Source organism: Corvus brachyrhynchos, unplaced genomic scaffold, assembly GCF_000691975.1.
Source record: "Corvus brachyrhynchos isolate BGI_N302 unplaced genomic scaffold, ASM69197v1 scaffold68, whole genome shotgun sequence".
NCBI classification, from domain to species: domain Eukaryota; kingdom Metazoa; phylum Chordata; class Aves; order Passeriformes; family Corvidae; genus Corvus; species Corvus brachyrhynchos.
This window is the reverse complement of record NW_008240039.1, coordinates 2313537-2331908: the sequence shown is the minus strand read 5'-3', so window position 1 is coordinate 2331908 and position 18372 is coordinate 2313537. Positions and strand designations below refer to the sequence as shown.

The 18372-nt window shown below is 39.6% G+C and overlaps 1 protein-coding gene across 10 annotated transcripts in view; it reads left to right on the top strand.

The window, feature by feature from the left end:
• GNB1 (G protein subunit beta 1) overlaps positions 1–16929 on the top strand; it is a 34220-nt gene extending 17291 nt beyond the window's left edge. For 4 of the 10 annotated variants that reach the window (XM_017744034.1, XM_017744036.1, XM_017744035.1 and 1 more), the window contains exons 2-12: positions 494–545; positions 6310–6417; positions 7024–7062; positions 7690–7796; positions 8213–8276; positions 9991–10153; positions 10949–11015; positions 12450–12651; positions 12928–13144; positions 14785–14896; positions 15210–16929. In XM_017744034.1, coding sequence (XP_017599523.1) covers positions 6361–6417; positions 7024–7062; positions 7690–7796; positions 8213–8276; positions 9991–10153; positions 10949–11015; positions 12450–12651; positions 12928–13144; positions 14785–14891 — 1023 coding nt within the window. In that variant the 5' untranslated portion in view covers positions 494–545; positions 6310–6360 and the 3' untranslated portion in view covers positions 14892–14896; positions 15210–16929. Of the gene's footprint in view, positions 1–493; positions 546–2875; positions 2983–6309; positions 6418–7023; positions 7063–7689; positions 7797–8212; positions 8277–9990; positions 10154–10948; positions 11016–12449; positions 12652–12927; positions 13145–14784; positions 14897–15192 lie in introns of those variants that run through there. The other 6 variants (XM_017744044.1, XM_017744042.1, XM_017744043.1 and 3 more) reach the window with 6 other exon arrangements.
• Positions 16930–18372: the final 1443 nt, after the last annotated feature.

Sequence of the window (18372 nt, the reverse complement as noted above, 5' to 3'; positions counted from 1 at the left end):
TTCTTGCGCCGCTTGGCCGGGCTGGCCGGCTTCACGCTGGGGGAATGGGGAAAAGGGCGGGAAGCGCCCCAAAAACGCGTCGGGATGCGGCGGTTGGTGGTGTGGTGGGGTGGGGGTGGGGGGAGGGGGGGGGCACTTTGTAGTACAGTGAATATTGTATGAGTGAGTGAGACTATATTTTATTCGAATCCTAAATTCTCTAGTAGCATGGACTTCTCTATCAGTAGGGCAGGAGAACTGACCTCAGATTGCAGGAGTTTTCTTGGGAGAAGAATGTCAGAATGAGCTCCTTGACAGAAGCCCCGTCTTTCGGTTGTGTTAGTGTTACTAAAACTGTGCCCATTTCCTTCATGAAGGCAGGCCAGCTGTTCAAGTTAGCTAACAGAAATAGTCTGCACTTTGATAGTAGTTTAATTTCTGTTAGATTTGTTGAGAAATTGGTGCTCTTTCTGATAATTACATTAATTGTGGTTTTGGTGTCTTTTTTTTCCAGAATTTACATGTTTGACAGCAGAAGTTGGCTTTCTACTGTAGTGAGAGAAAATGTAAGTAGAGAAAAAAGATGATTTTTTTTTTTCCCCAGTCCTTGAGAAACATCCTATTTTTAAAAAGTGGTTAACTTCATGTTTCTGGCTGTTAATCTGTGCAGCCTAAAATACCTGTTTTCTGCTTTAGCATGTGTGTTCTTGTGTCAACAGGAAGGATTTTAAAATGGCCAGGAAACCTGCTAAATAATAGATGTTAGTGCCTGCCTTCTGTCAGAGAGGGAACTGGCAAAGCAGAGGGAGACCACAGATGAAACTGTTTCATCTCAGTGGGGCAGGGAACTGTAATAAATAAAATGATGAGAATAGTCATTCTCTCATGAATGAAAAATTACTTCTCCACCATGTTTGACAAAAGAAGGCCAAATTTCTTTTGAGCAAAGTGGCTCTTGTCAGAATGTTCTTTTCAATGTGTCAGTCTTATTTAAACAGAACCTAAAAGTTTCAGAGTTTATATTCTGTGTAATTGTAATTATTGCTGTTGTTCTTGGAGCAGTAAAATCTTCATTACCTTCCAGACTTTAACTTGAATTTCTGTGCAGCTCTATAGTCTGGGAGGAACATTGCTAATTGGCCAAGCATTTGCTCAGTTAAATCTGTTATTTTCAATTACTAGATATTTACCTGTTTTTCAAAAAGCGGGCAGCAGGCTTTATTTCTCTACCCATATCTCCCTCTGGATCCAAAGGGACCCTGAATTCTTTCTTCCTACTTTAGTTTATGTAAACGAGAGAGAGAACACCTCAAATTTGTTCCACAAGCAATTCTGATCTCATTGTGTTTCCCACTGAATAGAAGTGAAATAAGAAATCAATCTCTACTCCTGAAAACAAAAAGAACCCTCAGCTTTTCAAAGCCAGTGTGACGTCAGCTCACTGTAACTAACAGTGAGTTGTGGATAATTCCTTTGTCATTGTGAAAATGTCCAAGCTGCTGTGCATGTTGTTAATAGGATTTGTGGTATCTGATAGATTAGCACAGCTTCATTTAATCAGATGACCTGCTCTGGGACTGTCTGGTGGCCATACTGTGAGCTCGTTGTTAAGGCTGTAAAGTTTGGGCTCTGTTTTTGCAAATGTTTTGCTTTTCAGCCAGGCTGGAGTGATGTGTATTGGCAGGAAGGAGGTTGAGGGAACAAATGTCAGACAGCCTGTTCATGGGAGAACAGAGATTTGCTAAACCTCCTTAGAAAATTACTGTGCTTGAGTAAAATATGAACAATTTATCTTCAAACCCTCTGTGTTACCAGACTTTGCATCCACAATGGCTTGGTGGGATTTATGTTAGGCTTTGGTGGTAGTAATGTCTGCTAAAAATACCTTGTGGCACACGAAGTTTGACCAGCAAGGGATAGAAATTCAAAATATTTGACTTAATGATAGCTGTGATTTCAAGTGTGGGGTTTTTTCTTTAATCTGCAGAGATTGTTCACAGGACAGAGAGAGAGGGTGGAAGACTCCATCCTTTTTTTTTTTTTTTTCCTTTTCTCAGTAGGAATGGTGTGAGAAAATTAAATAAAGAATATTTTAGTAAGCATTGCTTCATTGCTGTTACCAGCAGAGGAATTTCAGAGACGAATAGTATTTAACAGTGGAATATATGTTTGGATGGGTTGTATTCAGCTCTCAAGAATCAGGCTACAAATAAATGTGAGGGTGTTAATGGTATCTTGTTTTCAGTAACTGGACTTAATTGGATAAACAGCTTGAGCTGTGGAAAGGACACTGGAGTTGTTACAATGAAATGAGTGAATTTGAATTCTTCCTCGGCCTTTGAATTTCTCTGTCACTGGTTTCAGAACAGTGAGTGAATAATTCTTACTCTTTAAATAAGAATTAGTCCACTGGGATCCTGAGTATATCTCAATTTGCAGGAAGCACATGGAAGTTTTGTAAGACTTTCTACAGTTTAAAAACTTAGTTCAAAGCTGTTGGACACACAACTGACTGACTGGACGTGCAAAACTCTGCTCTTACATTGGAATACAGCTCATGTCACTTGGAGAAAAGCAAACCCTGAGCTGTTCCTTTGACATAAATGATAGGATAAACCCTTTTGATACAGCTGAATTGTGAAGTTTTATCATATATAGAAAGTAACAAATCAGGAAAAGTCAATAGTTAGTTTTGCTGTGTGGGAAACAAAGGAACAAAGTGACTTTTCTATGGGTAACTTGTCAGAAGATATTAGAGGCTTGGGTCATCTGGAGTAGTGGGGAGTAGTGAAGTGCCCTGAAGTGCACAGATTGTTATCCCCAGCAAGAAGAGAATTACCCACAAGGTATACTGGTCAACAGGATTAGGGGAAATAAGCTTAGACCAGAGACACTTAAGTACTTCAGCCCCTGGAAAGGTCTTGAGGGCGTTCAGGAAAGTGAATGTGTTATTCCTGAGAAGCTGCCTTCAGGGACACACTCACATATTCCAAAGAAAGTGAGGTAAGCATGAGTTTGGCTCCTACCTATTTCTGCACAGCTATGGGGGTAATTTGGGGAAAAGGAGTGTGGAACCTGAGGAGTGACTTTTTTCCTGACGTTTGCTTGATTTAGAAATGCAATAACTTCTTTCAAAAGCAAAAAATAGAATCATCATCATCATCCACATCAAGCTTACAGGTTCTTCTAGAAATCTTCTTGGAAAATGGGGTTAAATGCCTTTAGAACATGCCAAGAAATAAAAATCTGTTTCAGGATACTCAGTTGTGCTTGTCTGTGATGAGCAGAGACTGTTCAATGGATGATCTATTCTGTAATATCAATAAATCTATATAAAAATTTCCCATCTACAAAGAGTGAGAATAGATAAAAGTATTTTTACCCATACATTCTTCTGACCTTATGTGATATCTTAATCTTTTAAAGATACTTCTTTTAATACAAGACCAGTAAGCTCTGATTTACAGTATAGCTACAAAGGACATGGGAGGCTGGAACACTTTCCTCCCATAGATCTCATATTTCTACCATAAATTTAGTTGTCTAAAACTTAGTATAAAAGAAATAGAGGCACAGCCAAGCTGCTTTGCTGTTTGTCCCATAAATTTTACAGTTTGCTTCAGAGAACTCCTATATTTTAATGCCCTTGGCTGCTGTAGGGTTGTCATTTCCTGAGTGAGTGAGTTCAGTCGTGTTGGCAGGAATTAGCACTTCCTGTTGATGTTGAAACAACAAAGACTACAAAGAGAATGTGGAAATCTGCTTTAAACAATTCCTATGGATGCTGACAGAAAGGCAGCTCAGAGTTTGGAGTTGCTTGGAATGCATAGGGGTGAAGTTGGAATTCTAAGAGTGAATCTGTCTTCAAGATAGGAACTTAGATGGATACAAGATGTTGCAGATGGGAAAATGAGCTTTTTTTATGTGACTTTTTTCTTAGGATAAGGGTTCATCTCCTTAGGCCTCTCCCTGTTCCATGCAAAGAAGCTTTGTTTCATTTAAATGCAAGAGAATTCTCTCTCTCAGTGCACAAATTCTACAGAAATAAATTGGTGCTATTTTAAGGAGAGCATATCTGCTCTGACTGACGTGAGATTATTCCTCCTGTTGTATTTTTAAATAAAGCTGCATGTAAAGTCTTCAGTGTAGTTCCTTGTACCTGCAGCTGGAATTCTTGGTATCCTGAGGCTTTATTGCAATCTCATCCACGAGTTGCTGTGACCTTGAGCAGAACACGAAAGTTTTGGAATTTCTTGCTCTGAAATAGAAAGGATACCATCTCTGAATTCTGTCTGGAGTGGTCAGTATTTGCTTAGTAGGAAATGGGCTTATATATTAACTTCGAGAATGGCAGAACTGGATATGAAAAAGCTGAAAGATCTGAACAATTGCAGTTTATTCTTAAATTAATTCCTTTCTGACAAGAGCAGTGCATTAGTGTTTCACCAGGTGTGTGAACTGCCCAGGAGCTGCAGACATGCTCAAAATTCTAACAGATACCCAGCCCAGATTGTGTCCTGATGGGATCTGATACCCATCCCAGTTTGTCTGAGATGCAGATTGAATACAACATCTTGAGAAACAAAAGAGCATTCAAGAGAAAAGCAGGATAATAAAACACTCAGGATGGCTTTTGTCTTAACTGGATTTTGGACTGAGCTGAACAAGCAATCTTAAAGGGGCTTAGAGATGACCCTGGAACCAGAAGAGAGAAGGAAGAGACCCAGTTTCACAATGAAGTGAAAGGGCCTTGAAAGTTGTATGAGTGGAGGTTTTGGGAGAGAAGCCAACTGAAATTCCTTTTCTAAGATACTGTGGGTTTCAGAGAAAAGGAAAGAATTGTAAATGATGCTATGACAAGATCTGGCATCTGTTCCTAGAGGTTTTCAGTTTGGAATAACTACTATGGAGAGAGCTTCAACCTAAGTCTGGTTATGGGGGATAGAAATATTTAGGGAATATTGAAGTCTAAACTATTTTGAAGCGTCTTTTAACAGTGGTGTTTGTTCTGCTGCTCTAATTTACCTTGACATTATGTTCTCTGTTACTGTGACTGGATAAAAATTTGGAAGTTATCCTCATCTTTCTCCTTGGGAAGGGCTTTAAGAGGAAAACAAAACCCCCATGCTTGCAAAGATAAATAAGCTGATTAAATCTTAACAGAATAATATGTAAAGCTGCTAGCAAAGCGTTTCCTTTATTTAATAGTAAAGGGTCAATTCTGGCTAATGAAATGTTCAAAAATCACACTCTCAGTGTTAATTTGTAAACTCCAGGTGTTCTGTGTAGTATTTGAAATTGGAACCAATTATCTTGTTCTGCAATAAAAGATAAAATTCATCAGCATGTTTCTTCAGCGTCTTCCCTTGCTATCAAGCTGCAGAGATTCTAAAACAAAAACTTCAGGAACAGCTGAGTTGGAGATGTGGAATGCTAGGGAAAATGCCAACAGTATCTTTCTGGAACAGAGACTTTTAAAGATAAATTGTACATTTTATAGGAAATATCCATATGATTATAATATTGGGAAACAGCCCAACAGTTGAGCAACTCTATAGGCAAAAGCTGAGGTTGTTTCAGTGGTTGTGATGTTTTAGAGAGCCTCTGCCTTGCTGGCTCTATAAAATACATAGGAGTAATTTGGTGCCTATGGATACTGGGAAAACAGAGGCTTAGAGGGGAGCAGTGACTCTTGGCTATGGTTTCTCAAACTCCTGCCCTCAACCCAGCAAAAAATGACTGGTTTTACTCTGACAACATGTTCATGTTACAGTCTGCTCTGGTATCTCAGACATTTTAGCAGTTACCAAGTAAAACCCTTAACATTTGTGAGTGAGCTTCTTTTCTCCAGATAGCAGAACAATGTTTTTCTTAACCATGATGTTGCAGACAGTTTTTACAGCATTTTGCAGGTTCTTGTGTCAGTGTAAATCCTTACTCTTTGCTGGGAGGATTCCTTACTCTGTTCTGAAGACCTGCAGGGAAGTTCTGACTTCCATGTCTAAAATTGGTGTTACCTGCTTACTCACCCTTGGGCAACTTGAATTTATACAAAAATGAATCAGAAACACTAATGAAAAAAAGAAAGAGGCCTGGGGGAGAGAAATAAGTCCAAATTCTGTTTTATTTCCTGTGGCTGGAAACAAAACACATCCATTTGTGGCAACACCTTCTGCTGTGGAGATTTCAGACACGTATTTTTACCTGTTCTCCAGTGTTTAGAAATCAATCTGCCATTTTTTTTTCAAGTGCTGTTTGAAGTGGTTGAAAGGACTTGTAATTTCAAACTTGGATTTCTCCTAATTCTCCTGCTTCTGACCTGTCTTTCAGATTTCTGGTTGTTTCAGAGGTGGCAGTGGAGCACACCTTTAGCACAGGAAAATGAGCGAGCTTGACCAGTTACGCCAGGAGGCCGAGCAACTGAAAAACCAAATCAGAGTATGTATTGTGCCTCAACACAAATGAATGTGTCTTGAGGAGGACAGAAATGATGCCTTAAATGTTTCTCCAATGTCAAACTTAATGTAGAAAGGGCAAGCACATGTGTCTGCTTTAGAAAATTACTTTTTTGGTCTTTTATATTGCTTAGAAAATAATAGTTACATAAGCAATGCATAAAATTGCTGATCAAAATAAATGTGTACTGAAGTTTGTCTGAGCTAGAGCATAACTAAAGTCAAGAAACCTTAAAATAAGGACAGTGATAAAGTTAGTCAGAGCTTAGTCCAGTAAGGTCTTAAAAACCTCTGAGGTTGAAGGCTGCGCAGCCTGTCTGGACAAGCAGGCCCATTGCTTGAGTGTCTTTGTGGTGAAAGTCATGTTACCTTTCTCCCAAAAGAAGAAGAAATTTCAAAGTTCCATGCTCAATGTGTTTTGACAGCAGGCAGTGTATTATGTTAATGCTGCTGTTAGGATGGGTCCTCTCTGGGTGACAAACAGAAATGTTTTCTGAACCTTGGGTTCAGGGGACTTAATCAGCTTGACAAAACAGAGAAAGAAACACACAGAACTCCATCCAATTTCTCTAATTTCCTTCTCTTGCAGGATGCTAGGAAAGCATGTGCAGATGCCACCCTGGCTCAGGTAAGAATTTCAGAGTTTAGCAGGAATTAAGAAGATCTGTCTACTTTACAAAAAGAAAATGCTGTGGAAGAAGGTGAATGCAAGTGAATCTGGTTCTGCCTCCTGTAGCAATTTTTTTTTTGCCTTTGGGTGTTTTCTTCCAGAAATAAGTATATGTTTGTCTAGTTCCTGAGAGCAGTGGCCTTGAGCAGTGGTTTCTTTGAGTGACTCAGGACACATTTCTGCTGCTTAATGGAAAATAATGCTCTGCTCTGGAGCTGGGAGCAGTACTGTTGTCACCCTGATAATCTGAACCATAAGGCCTGCTGAGGTTAAACTACTTCAATGTCTGCTACATTTATCTATGCAGGAGGAGAAAACCCAGATCAAAGGTCTGAAATCCTAGAAGTCTAAGAAGATACGACCTAAACAAAACAATTTCTGGGAGTGTTTATAAATGCAGTAGGCTACTTGAGTCATGTGATAAAGACATGCTACTTAAAATGACGTAACTTCTGAATGGAGAGTTTGAAAAAAATCAGTCAGTATTGAGAAAGTGGGACTTTGGGCTGCAGTGGAACTGTGTGTGAGATGTTACTTGTGAACACTGAAGGGAAAAACTCAGAGTGTGGTGTTTTCCTGTTTCAGATCACAGCCAATATCGACCCGGTGGGGAGAATCCAGATGCGCACTAGGAGAACACTCCGGGGACACCTGGCCAAAATTTATGCAATGCACTGGGGGACTGATTCCAGGTGGGTACAAAACTGGATCACTTGGCTTCACTGCTCTCTGGAAAGCTGAGTGCACAGTTCTTGGGACCACTGGGAATTAATAATTCTGAGAGAACTTGGACAACCAAGAGAATTCAGAAACACTGAATGCCACGATTTTCCTCCATGTTTTTGTAATCCAAATCTACATGTGGTGCCCACATCCCAGTCCTTGTCTACTTGCCTGAAAAATTCTGAGGAACTGTGGAAATAGAATAGATATCATTATCAGTTGTCTTTTTTCCTTAAAAGCTTCATGTTAACTACTGATTCATTTAAAGAGAAACTAAATGCTACTGGTATCAGCTGCTTTAATTCTCTTTTCTTTACAGTGTTCATCACAAAGGTGTTCCTTGTGTGCCCACAATGATTGTGTTTCCTTTCTGTTTCCTCTCTAGGCTTCTAGTTAGTGCCTCCCAGGATGGCAAACTTATAATTTGGGACAGCTATACTACAAACAAGGTAAGGCCAGCTGGTCCATTGCTGTGTAATTCAATTGTGAATGCATCAGAAGGAAGTGTTACCCATCATCATTTTGGCTCTGTTGCTTTCCTAGTCCTAAATCCAAATTTTGAATTCTCCAGAACAATCGAGTTGTGTGTAAAGAACACAGCAGTGTCTTCAGTGTGTGAAAATGTGCACCACACATGGAGAACAAGGAAAAACTTTGTTCCAAAGAATGTTTTGATTTGTTTTGATACTGCAGAAAAGTGATTAGCAGAGAGCAGGCAGTGATGAGCGTGTTGCGCCAGAAGGGGCAGAGATTTAGGCAGAGCCATATTAATTTGTTGTCTGCAGTGAAGTCCTGAAAGACCTGACATGTTCTAGTGAGTCATCACTTCGTGGCTGCAGTCACACGAGGCAGTTCGGGACTACTTTTACTTTCATTTGACAGTGATTGGTAATTAGTGATCACGGCCACTGTTACTGTCAGCAATTCCCATGTAGCCCCTTGTGGTTTGGCTGACAGAGCTGCTTGAGTTTGCTGCGTGGAACTGGCTTAATTTCAAAAAAATTTTCCTAGCTTAGCTCCTCCTAGCATTAAAATCAGTGTTACCAATGCACTGGAGCAAATGGCATAACTTTACTAAAAAGTTAATATAATACGGTTTGCAAGTTAAAAATAAACCCTCTCCTTTTTACCTTCATCCTCCTCCTTTGACCCCAGCCTGCAGGTAAATATAATCTTAAATTACTGTGACTACTGTAGGATGGTAAAATCATCACTGTACACCATGATTTCTGTATTGGTATCTTCAGTTCTTATATCAATGCTAATTAATCCATGCAATATTCTTTTGGCAGTTCCAGCACACACTGGAAGTAACAGTCTTGTCATCAATTTGATCTTTTCCTAATGATAAATTAAAATGGCTCAAAGTGAATATTCCAAATAGTTCTTTAGTAGAAGACTTCCAAAAACGAGCTGGTTGTGCTTTTGGGATAGGGTTTGGGTTTTTTTAACTGCTGTTTGCTGCAGGATCACTGATTACTGGCTGTCCCTCTGCTTCTAATGAAATCTTTACTTAAGGAATTCAGGAAGATTGTTAATATTGCATGAAAAAATCACCACAGTTCTAAGGACACCAGCCCTTTCCTAAAGACTTTATGAACACATTTAAGGGATGAACGTAACGAGTTAACAAGAGGGAACAGGTTTAGCTTCTATAATTATCTAAAAAAAGTTCTCTGAGCACAGAATGACAAGGAAACATGGGGTAGTTATTTAAATGTGAAGCTTGATTGCTTGCAGTGGGTTTCCAAAGAAGGATTTAAATGGCAGTGGAAGCAGCGATTTCCTTACTTGTTCATTCACAGCATCTAAGCCTGGAATTGGCAGTTTTGCTGACTGTGCTTGGAAGTCAATATTTTCCTGAACCTATAATAAACCAATAGTAATCAGAGCACTGAAATGAAATAATTCACTTTTTACCAAAATTGCTGATGAAACTGGATTCAGGAAAAGCAAATCTGAGGTTTTATGACGTCATTACTTGTTCTGACGAGCTTCATATGCAAGTTATCCCCAAAATAGTTTGATACTCAAACAGCTGGTTTTTTCTTGCTTTTCTGCCAAAAAGATGATGTCTGTCTTGAGAGACAGGTGAAAAACTTCCTGGTGGTGCAGCACTGAATGCAGTTTTTGAGATGAAATCCAGGCCTGTCTCTCTTTCAGGTGCATGCGATTCCCCTGCGCTCCTCCTGGGTCATGACTTGTGCATATGCTCCTTCTGGGAATTACGTGGCTTGTGGTGGGCTCGACAACATCTGCTGTATTTATAACTTGAAAACTCGTGAAGGGAATGTCCGTGTCAGCCGTGAGCTCGCTGGGCACACAGGTGAGTGGCTGCTCACAGTTACCTCAGCACACAGTGAAGATTAAAAAAAAAATATCCTTTAAATATAATCTCCTAATTAAAATCTACTTCTTTCCTCAGGCAGGACCTTAGTTGCACACTGCCTGGTTTTAAATGTTTTTTAGCAGTTTTTCTGCTGCAGAATTGAACGAAACTTACAGCTGGAAGTTGATGTTTGCAGGTTTTCGAATTTTTTGCTGTAGTTTGAATTCTGTGCTGTGTGAAATGGAGGTGGTTAGCAGGCAGACTGATTTTGTAATCAGTGTGGTTCCATTGATGGTTTGTCAGATGGGATTTCAGGAAAAAAGATCTTCAGAGCGTTCAGATGAAATTCTTTGATGCCACTGTTGGGAAACACGCAATGTCCATGCTCAGGTCTTTGTACTGACCAGGAATGCAGTTTGGTTTTCCTCATTAGTGGTCTGATACAGTTGAGGTCATCAGCATTTGTTGCTGCTGGATGCAGTGACACTGAGATCCACTCTTTAAGAAAGTTGAGTCTGTGCAGTGCAGGCTCACTTGGACTTTTGCCCAGCTTGGCCAGTGGATTCCACACTTCCCCCTTCCTCTGGTTGGGTTGGGGTGGTCTGTAAAGAGCCAAACCACATCTTGACCAAAACATTGCAGATTCCTATACAAAAATCATCTGTTGCATTTTAGGCTTTTAGTGTTTCTTGCTGCAGCTTCAGGAGAGGGGAAGCAGCTTGTTAGCAAACCAGTATTGCCTTTGAAGGGTAATCTCTTGCCTTATCTGTGCACCTTTTATTCTGTTTCCAGGCTACTTGTCCTGCTGTCGTTTCCTGGATGATAATCAGATCGTCACCAGCTCTGGCGACACCACTTGGTAAGCTGGGACACTGGGACAGCCCTGTCAGGAAGGGCTTTTCAAACCCATTCTCTGAAGGAAACTTTGTCCTTCATAAACCTTATCATGACCACAAGACTGTGGTGATTGCTGCTCGTATGTCACTTTTGCTGGTAATTTCAACTCTGTGAGCCTTGGCTGTTTCCTTGTGCCTGGTGTTCTGAAGAGCCTGACCTAATTCTGTGTTAAGATGTTCTGGGAATTTTTTTATTAATATAACTATTTGGCCTTCAGGAATAACTGTATTAGACTAGTGATTTTCCTCAAAACTCTTTTTGTATTCATTATTTATTATTTTAAAAGTCATGTTTGGATATTTCTAATAAAGAATGTAGTTAATGTTGTTATTCAGAAGAGTTCCTAGAAAATATTCTACAGTGACAATAGCTGGGTTTCTTGAGGAGAATGTAGGTGTATGTCTTCATAAATACTGGTTTCTGAACTAAAAAAGGCCTCCATCTTTTTTTCATAGGTTTTTCTATTGTATCTATTTCTTTAAAAGCATTGCAGTTCTCCCAAGCAGCAGCACTTAGAGCAAAGGTTGTCTAATAAATACCTCTCCTACACAATGCCAGTCTCTTTGAATACCTGTTTATTAGCCCACTGATTCTGAGTAGCTATTGAATATATATGGGATTAAAACCAAAAATGTTTGGTGTTTAGAAAATCCAAAAAACTATAACAAAATGAGAGGTTTTGTAGAAATGATGCTCTTTATAAGAGAATACAGCTGCTTCAGGAGTTCCTGTAGTAATTCTGCAGCTGTTTGACATCACCTCAGTTCAGCCAAGCTTCAAAGGACTTTACCAAAGTGCAGGCATCTCTTGTTTGCATGGTTTGAACCTGCTACTGATGGGTCTGGTTTGCTAAGAAATTACAGAAATTAAAAATCCTGACTTCCTAAAGTGTTTAGACCTCTTCTTAAGGAGGTGATAGTGTTCTTTCATCCTTTTGTACTCTTACATATCACTGTAGTAGTGATTTGGCTGACTTGCAACTTCAAGATCAGACATAATTCACAAAGTTTCTCATCCTCTGTAAGTTTATAAAAATGAGAAATGCTGGCTCAGCTTTTGCTGTGGCCTTACCACTGCTGCTTTAAATGAAGCTGTAGTAGTACTGGATAACAGCCATGGCAGAGAACTTTGGGATGAACAGCCCTCACTGTCAGTCATCAGTTTTTTGCACTCTTTTTCAATTTAAAACCCCCCAATGTTTTAAAATTAAGGATAATTTTAAGGTCTTCCATGCACAATTAATCTGCAACAGCCAGATAGTTCAACCAAAAATGTTTATTTCTATTGTCAGTATCAATCTTGTTAATACTTTCTGGAGTTTTACTTCAGCAGTGATACAAAGACCTTATAAAGGAGCACAGACGTGTTGATTTGTCTCTTTAATTATTCTTTCCAGTGCTCTCTGGGACATAGAAACTGGTCAGCAGACAACCACATTTACTGGGCACACTGGAGACGTGATGAGTTTGTCCCTTGCTCCTGATGCCCGGTGTTTTGTTTCTGGTGCCTGCGATGCCTCTGCCAAACTGTGGGATGTTAGAGAAGGAATGTGCCGGCAAACCTTCACCGGCCACGAGTCGGACATCAATGCCATCTGTGTATGTAGCTGCTTCATTTATCATTTTCTATTTCTCTGGTCTCAGCTCTTCAGCATGATAAAGTATTTTCAGGGGTTTTTAAAATAAGTTTGTGGAGCTGAGGGAATTACCTGAAATTTGTGGTGAATGGAAACTGGGTGTTGGTTCATGAATTTCTTCACTGGGTTTGCCATATCCCAGTGTAGAGAGGTGCATCCTCTTGTTTGCTGTTTTCTGGTGTGATGCAGAGGGATCCAATCTGAAACCATGTGTGGTTTTTTCCCTCCCCCACTGCAGTTCTTCCCCAACGGCAACGCCTTTGCCACGGGCTCGGACGATGCCACGTGCCGGCTCTTCGACCTGCGGGCCGACCAGGAGCTGATGGTTTATTCCCATGACAACATCATCTGTGGCATCACCTCTGTAGCATTTTCCAAGAGTGGCCGCCTGCTCCTAGCTGGGTATGATGACTTCAACTGCAACGTGTGGGACACGCTGAAAGCTGATAGAGCAGGTAAATGGCGCTGGGTTGGAATACTGGAAACTCAGTGTGGATATTTTATTGGAGTCCCCACCCCTGGAGGTGTCCAGGGAACGTCTGGACGTGGCACTCGGTGCTCTGGGCAGGGTGACAAGGTGGGGACCAGCCACAGGTTGGACTTGATGGCCTTGGTGGCCTTTTCAGCCTCTCATTCTGTGATACTGAATGTGTGGATTGAGTCTTATGCACAGATCTGTCAGCACTCACTGTCTCAACTTCAGAACTCTCTGAAAACCTCTTTAGGCTGCCCAGTGATGTTACAAATCCATTGGAATCCTGCTCAAGGATGGATGCTTGAGAACAGGAAGATTGCCATTAAAAACAAGGGCTTGGAGTGGATGGATATTCTTTTTTAGACTTTATGGCTTTGTTCATGCATTAACTATTCAAAGCAATTCAACATTAATGTTGCTATTTATACACAAGACTTTTTTTTTTTCCTGGTATTTGTAGCAGTAGTTGTAGAGACAACCAGCAAAACAACAGAGACTGGAGTTTATCTTTTGAGGAAACAAACATGAAATTCATGGTCCAAAGATGAAGAGAATATGACTTCAGTTTTTTTAAATGAAAACTTTTGTTGGAAAAAAGGTATAAATTTGGCCACAAATGTTTCATTACTCTCATCAGAACAGGACATGAGAACAAATATTCTGCATATTGAAATGTTCCAAGGCTTCAGATTGCTGGGCAGATTTGGCACTTCTGATACTAAACACTTGTGTATCTTCTGATACTGGCACTTCTGTATGAAACACCTTTGTGGTTCTGTATTCAGTATAAGTACTAAAGACTCTTTGGTGCTGATTTTGTTTTACCAAATTGCAGCACTTTCTGTTGCTGGTGGTAGAATGAGGAGAGTCCTATGAGCATTCTAATTCATGTAGAAAGATTAATTTCAAGTCCATCAAGAATATCTTGGCTCAGTGCTGTGGACTGGAAAGCTTGAACATAATTAGGTTTTCTTTTTACCTCCTTGAAACCCTTAAATTAAAGGGGATAGAGGAAAATGTTGTCTCCCTTAATTCTTCTGTTTAGTGTCTCAATTCTTTTTTTTAACGGTGCTATAATTGAATTGTATTAGATCTCCATATTGACAAGTAGATTGTATGGAGGAGTCTGTCTTGTTAATGTAGTAAGAGAAAATGGGATGAAAAATGCTTTAGAGTTCATAACATAATTCACTTTAACTTGTGGTTTTAAAATTCTTTACAAATGTAAAAATTTCGTAAAATTTAACTGATCTTTATCACTGTGGTGAGGAGCAGAAGCTGTGCAGTGCATGGTTGTACTGCATCTATTGCTGTGACATTGGCAGAGTCTTCAGGGCTGTCACTTCACAACTCAGGGGAGACCAGTAAAAGTCATAATAAGGGGAATATACAAGGAAAACTTTGGAATAATGCCTTTACTGAATTACCCCCTTGTGAACCCACCTAGCTCTGTCTGAGTCTGTGCTTGTAAAACCAGAGGCATTTAAAAATTCCAGCCATGTTTGTTCAGGATTTTTGACTGTAGAGGTTGGCTAATCCAAATGTGCCTTGGTGTTACTTGAACTGAGACAGGAAATCACCAACATAATGCAATTTATTGGTTACATTTCTCATTTCTAGGTGTCCTTGCTGGTCACGATAACCGTGTCAGTTGCTTAGGTGTGACTGATGATGGCATGGCAGTGGCAACAGGGTCATGGGACAGCTTCCTCAAGATCTGGAACTGAAGTAGGTGAGTACCCAACTCATTAAGGTTGGGTTGGGATGCAGAATGCTTTTTGATCATTCAGGTTAGGAAGTCACTGGGGAACAAACCCCAGCAGTTGGGTGGTTTAGAGCACCATTAGTTTAATGTATGCAGTGCCATTTTTCTGGTGGCCTATTTTTGACATACTGTACTTTGCTGTGTGGGTTTTTGAGTAAATAAATATCACTGGGAAAGTGGGGGGATAATGCCTGGATGTGTCAGTGGTGGGGAGAGCAGAGCTTGCCACTTGCTTGCAGTTTATCAAGTGCAACTCTCACCAGATGTTTCTGTGTGCCAGAAGAGCAGCGGACTCCACGACTGGAAGAAGTTTCCAACAGTTGAAAATTAAAAACGATAGCATATCCAATCCAACCATACTAACTTGGACCCCCATCCTCCCCAACTTCAAAGGGCAAGATCTTTTCTGTCTCCTGTTGCTGAAATGAAGAGCACAATTACCTTTCCAAGAAGAATTTCTGTGTTGTAAGCAAAATGAAATTGTGCATTCCTTTTGGGACCATTTTTTTTGTCTTGAGAATTTAAAAAAAATGAAACACTATCATAAAAAGCATGACCAGAAAATAAACTTGAGCATAATTGTGAAACAGTTAGCTTTCACTGTAGTTTCCAAGTTGAAGTTAAGGACTTTATCTCACACACTTGCAAATTTTAAAGTCATGTTTGTAGCAGATTTTTTTCAAGTTTCCTTTTTAAATACATTTCCGTATGTATTTAATTGAGCAAAACAAGGGAGTCCTAGCCCAGAGCACCTGGGGGTTGTCAACGCTGTAAATTTAGTCCCTAATTTTTTTTATTTTTATTTTCTAGTATCACAGATAATTGTTGCACAAAACTTGGCATATATAGGATAATGTTAAGCAGTAAGGTAACCAAGCACATGCTGTAAAAGGTAATGAATGCTTGTTTAAAGAATCCTTTCACCTTTTATGGATAACAAATGCAATCCTTGGTCCCTCCTGCCCCCCCTTTTTCACCACACTGATTTTTTTAATCTGTTTTGGTTTGTCCACTTGGAAGGGCAGTTTATATATCCTAACACTATCCTGTAAGTCTCAACAACCAGGAATCTCTGTTTTCAAAAGAGACCTATCCTACACTTGGGTATTGAGTCAATTCTTTGTGTATGAAATGATGTACAAATCAATGTTTTGAAAATAATGATCTTGAACTTTCTAAGTTAAACAGAAAAAAAAAAACCTTTTTTGATTGTTTGCCATATTGGGTGGGTTTACTCTTAGAATCGCATGCTGTAGAAATGCTAAAAAGTGCATATTGGACTAAGTCCTTAGATGTTTTTTCTTTGAAGAAATAACCTGTTTAAAAACTGTAACCATTGTCGCTGTATTCATTTATTGTTGCTACTCTGTGCATAAATCTATGAAGAACTCCAGTACAAAGCTATGCACGTTTTGGAGTAGCGTGATAAGTCACTTTTTTTTTAAAAAAAAAAAAAAGAAACAGCCTGTTCAAACAATCGCTGTCAAAGATTCTGGGGTGTGGGAGGAGGGAACCTAGACCATCTTCTTTATAAATCAGTTCCTCACAGCCAGTTCCTCTTGCAGGATGAGTCCTTTGCATCTGATCAGAGTCATTTTTGTAATGAGCAGGTTTTCCTGGCTTTCTTTTCAAATAAAATGTTAAAAGCAGCAGTGTTTGGACAGCAGATTGTTCTGTTAAACTTTCCTATCTTCTCACTGTATCCAGAAATGCTCCTTCCTAGCAGCAGTAGTAGCTTTTCTCCATTTTGTTTTTTCTGCAACATTCTGTACAAAAATGTGCTGTAATTGTGCGTTAGGCCTGGATTTGGCATAAAAGATGAGTTCCCTCTTACTCTCTTTCATGAAACTACTCTGTAGAGCTTTCTCCACGCCCTGTATCCCTCTTCACCTTTTGTATTTAATTTTAAAGTCAGTGTACTTCAAGAAAGCTGGATGCAAGATAGATACTATATTAAAATGTAATGTTATTTAAGATGTAATAAAGCAGTTTGACATGAGTTTTGACTGATCTGTTTTGCAGCTTATTGTTCAACATGTAGAACATCTTCTGAGTTGTGAAATAAACGCACAAGAGGAGGAAATGCTGTCCCCAGAGAAATGGTTTGGTGTTTTTAAATGGTTAATGGTTAATTATTGGGCAGAGTATGCACTTAACTCCAAATTCAAGGAGCCAATACACTTCATGTGGTGCACATCACAAAAATGCTTTGTGCAAGAGGAGTGGAGCACCTGAAGTAGGAAATCAAAGCAAAATGCTGAGTAACTTCTTTTAAAACTTTTGTGTCCTTTACTAGGAAAAGAATTGAGTGGAACATCTTTGTGTTACTGCCACGTGAGGATCTGGCCACAGCAGCTCTGTTGTCACTGTTAGATTGACAGGGTAAGAAGTCACTTTCATGCTCAGTAAGAACAAAGTCTCCGCGAGGCAGAATTTTATCTTAAAAAAAAAAAAAAATTTAAAAAGGATTTTATAGCCAGAGAAGCAGATTTCTGAAATGAGGTGTTAAAAAGCAGTTGGTTCAACAGATTGGCATTGGTTGACTTGAGGGTTTGGTTTTGTGTTTTTAGTGGGTAAAGTCCCATCTCTTGTTCTGACCTAAACAAAAGTCGATTTTCCCTCATTTCACATCAACCAAGAGAAATTCCAAAGCCATGGTTTGGTCTCATACCAAACATGGAAATTCTCATCCTCAATGGAGAGGTTTTTAAAAGCTGGGAATATGGAAAATATGATGGTGACATTACTTAACTCTGAGCATTGGGGTTTTGGACTGCAAGAGACTGGTAAGTAGCTCATGGCTGGAAATGCTTTAATTTGGGAATTCACATTTAGTGGTTTCCAATTCCAAATGCTGTAGCTGGGGGCTTTCCACTCAATGTGAAATACTTTTATTCCAAGGGATGTTTCATATGTGACTCTGGTCTGTAATAAAATCAGTCATCTGTCTTGCCTTCCTTAATCTCAATCCATGTGTTAAATTCGTGTGTCCTGCCTATGCTGGCAGTAAAATACCTGCCAAGACAGTGGCTTCTTGTGACAGGAGGCTGGTGTGCAGCCCTCTGGGATTTACTTGAAATGCAAACAGTTGCAGTTGCCTCTCACTACTCTTATTTTTATGTTAAATATGAAATCTTATTTTATTTAAACACCTGTCACTGTGTGTTTGGTTATTCAGAGAGCTGCAACTGGAGAAAAATGGGTGTGCAAAGGGAGCTCTGAACTCTTGAGTCTGACTCTGGGCCAAACTCTCTTGAGTTTTGAATGCCTTTAATTTTAGGATGTACCCAAATGAAAATGATTTATGTAATCTTACCTACAAGCTCTACCTGTGGGCTTTGAAAAGATTCTGACTTGGAGATAGCTGTGGGATGTAGTTCCAGAGAGCAGCTTCCCCCAGCTGCTTGCAAATCTCTGGTGCTAATTTTGTGTTTCTGGTTCAG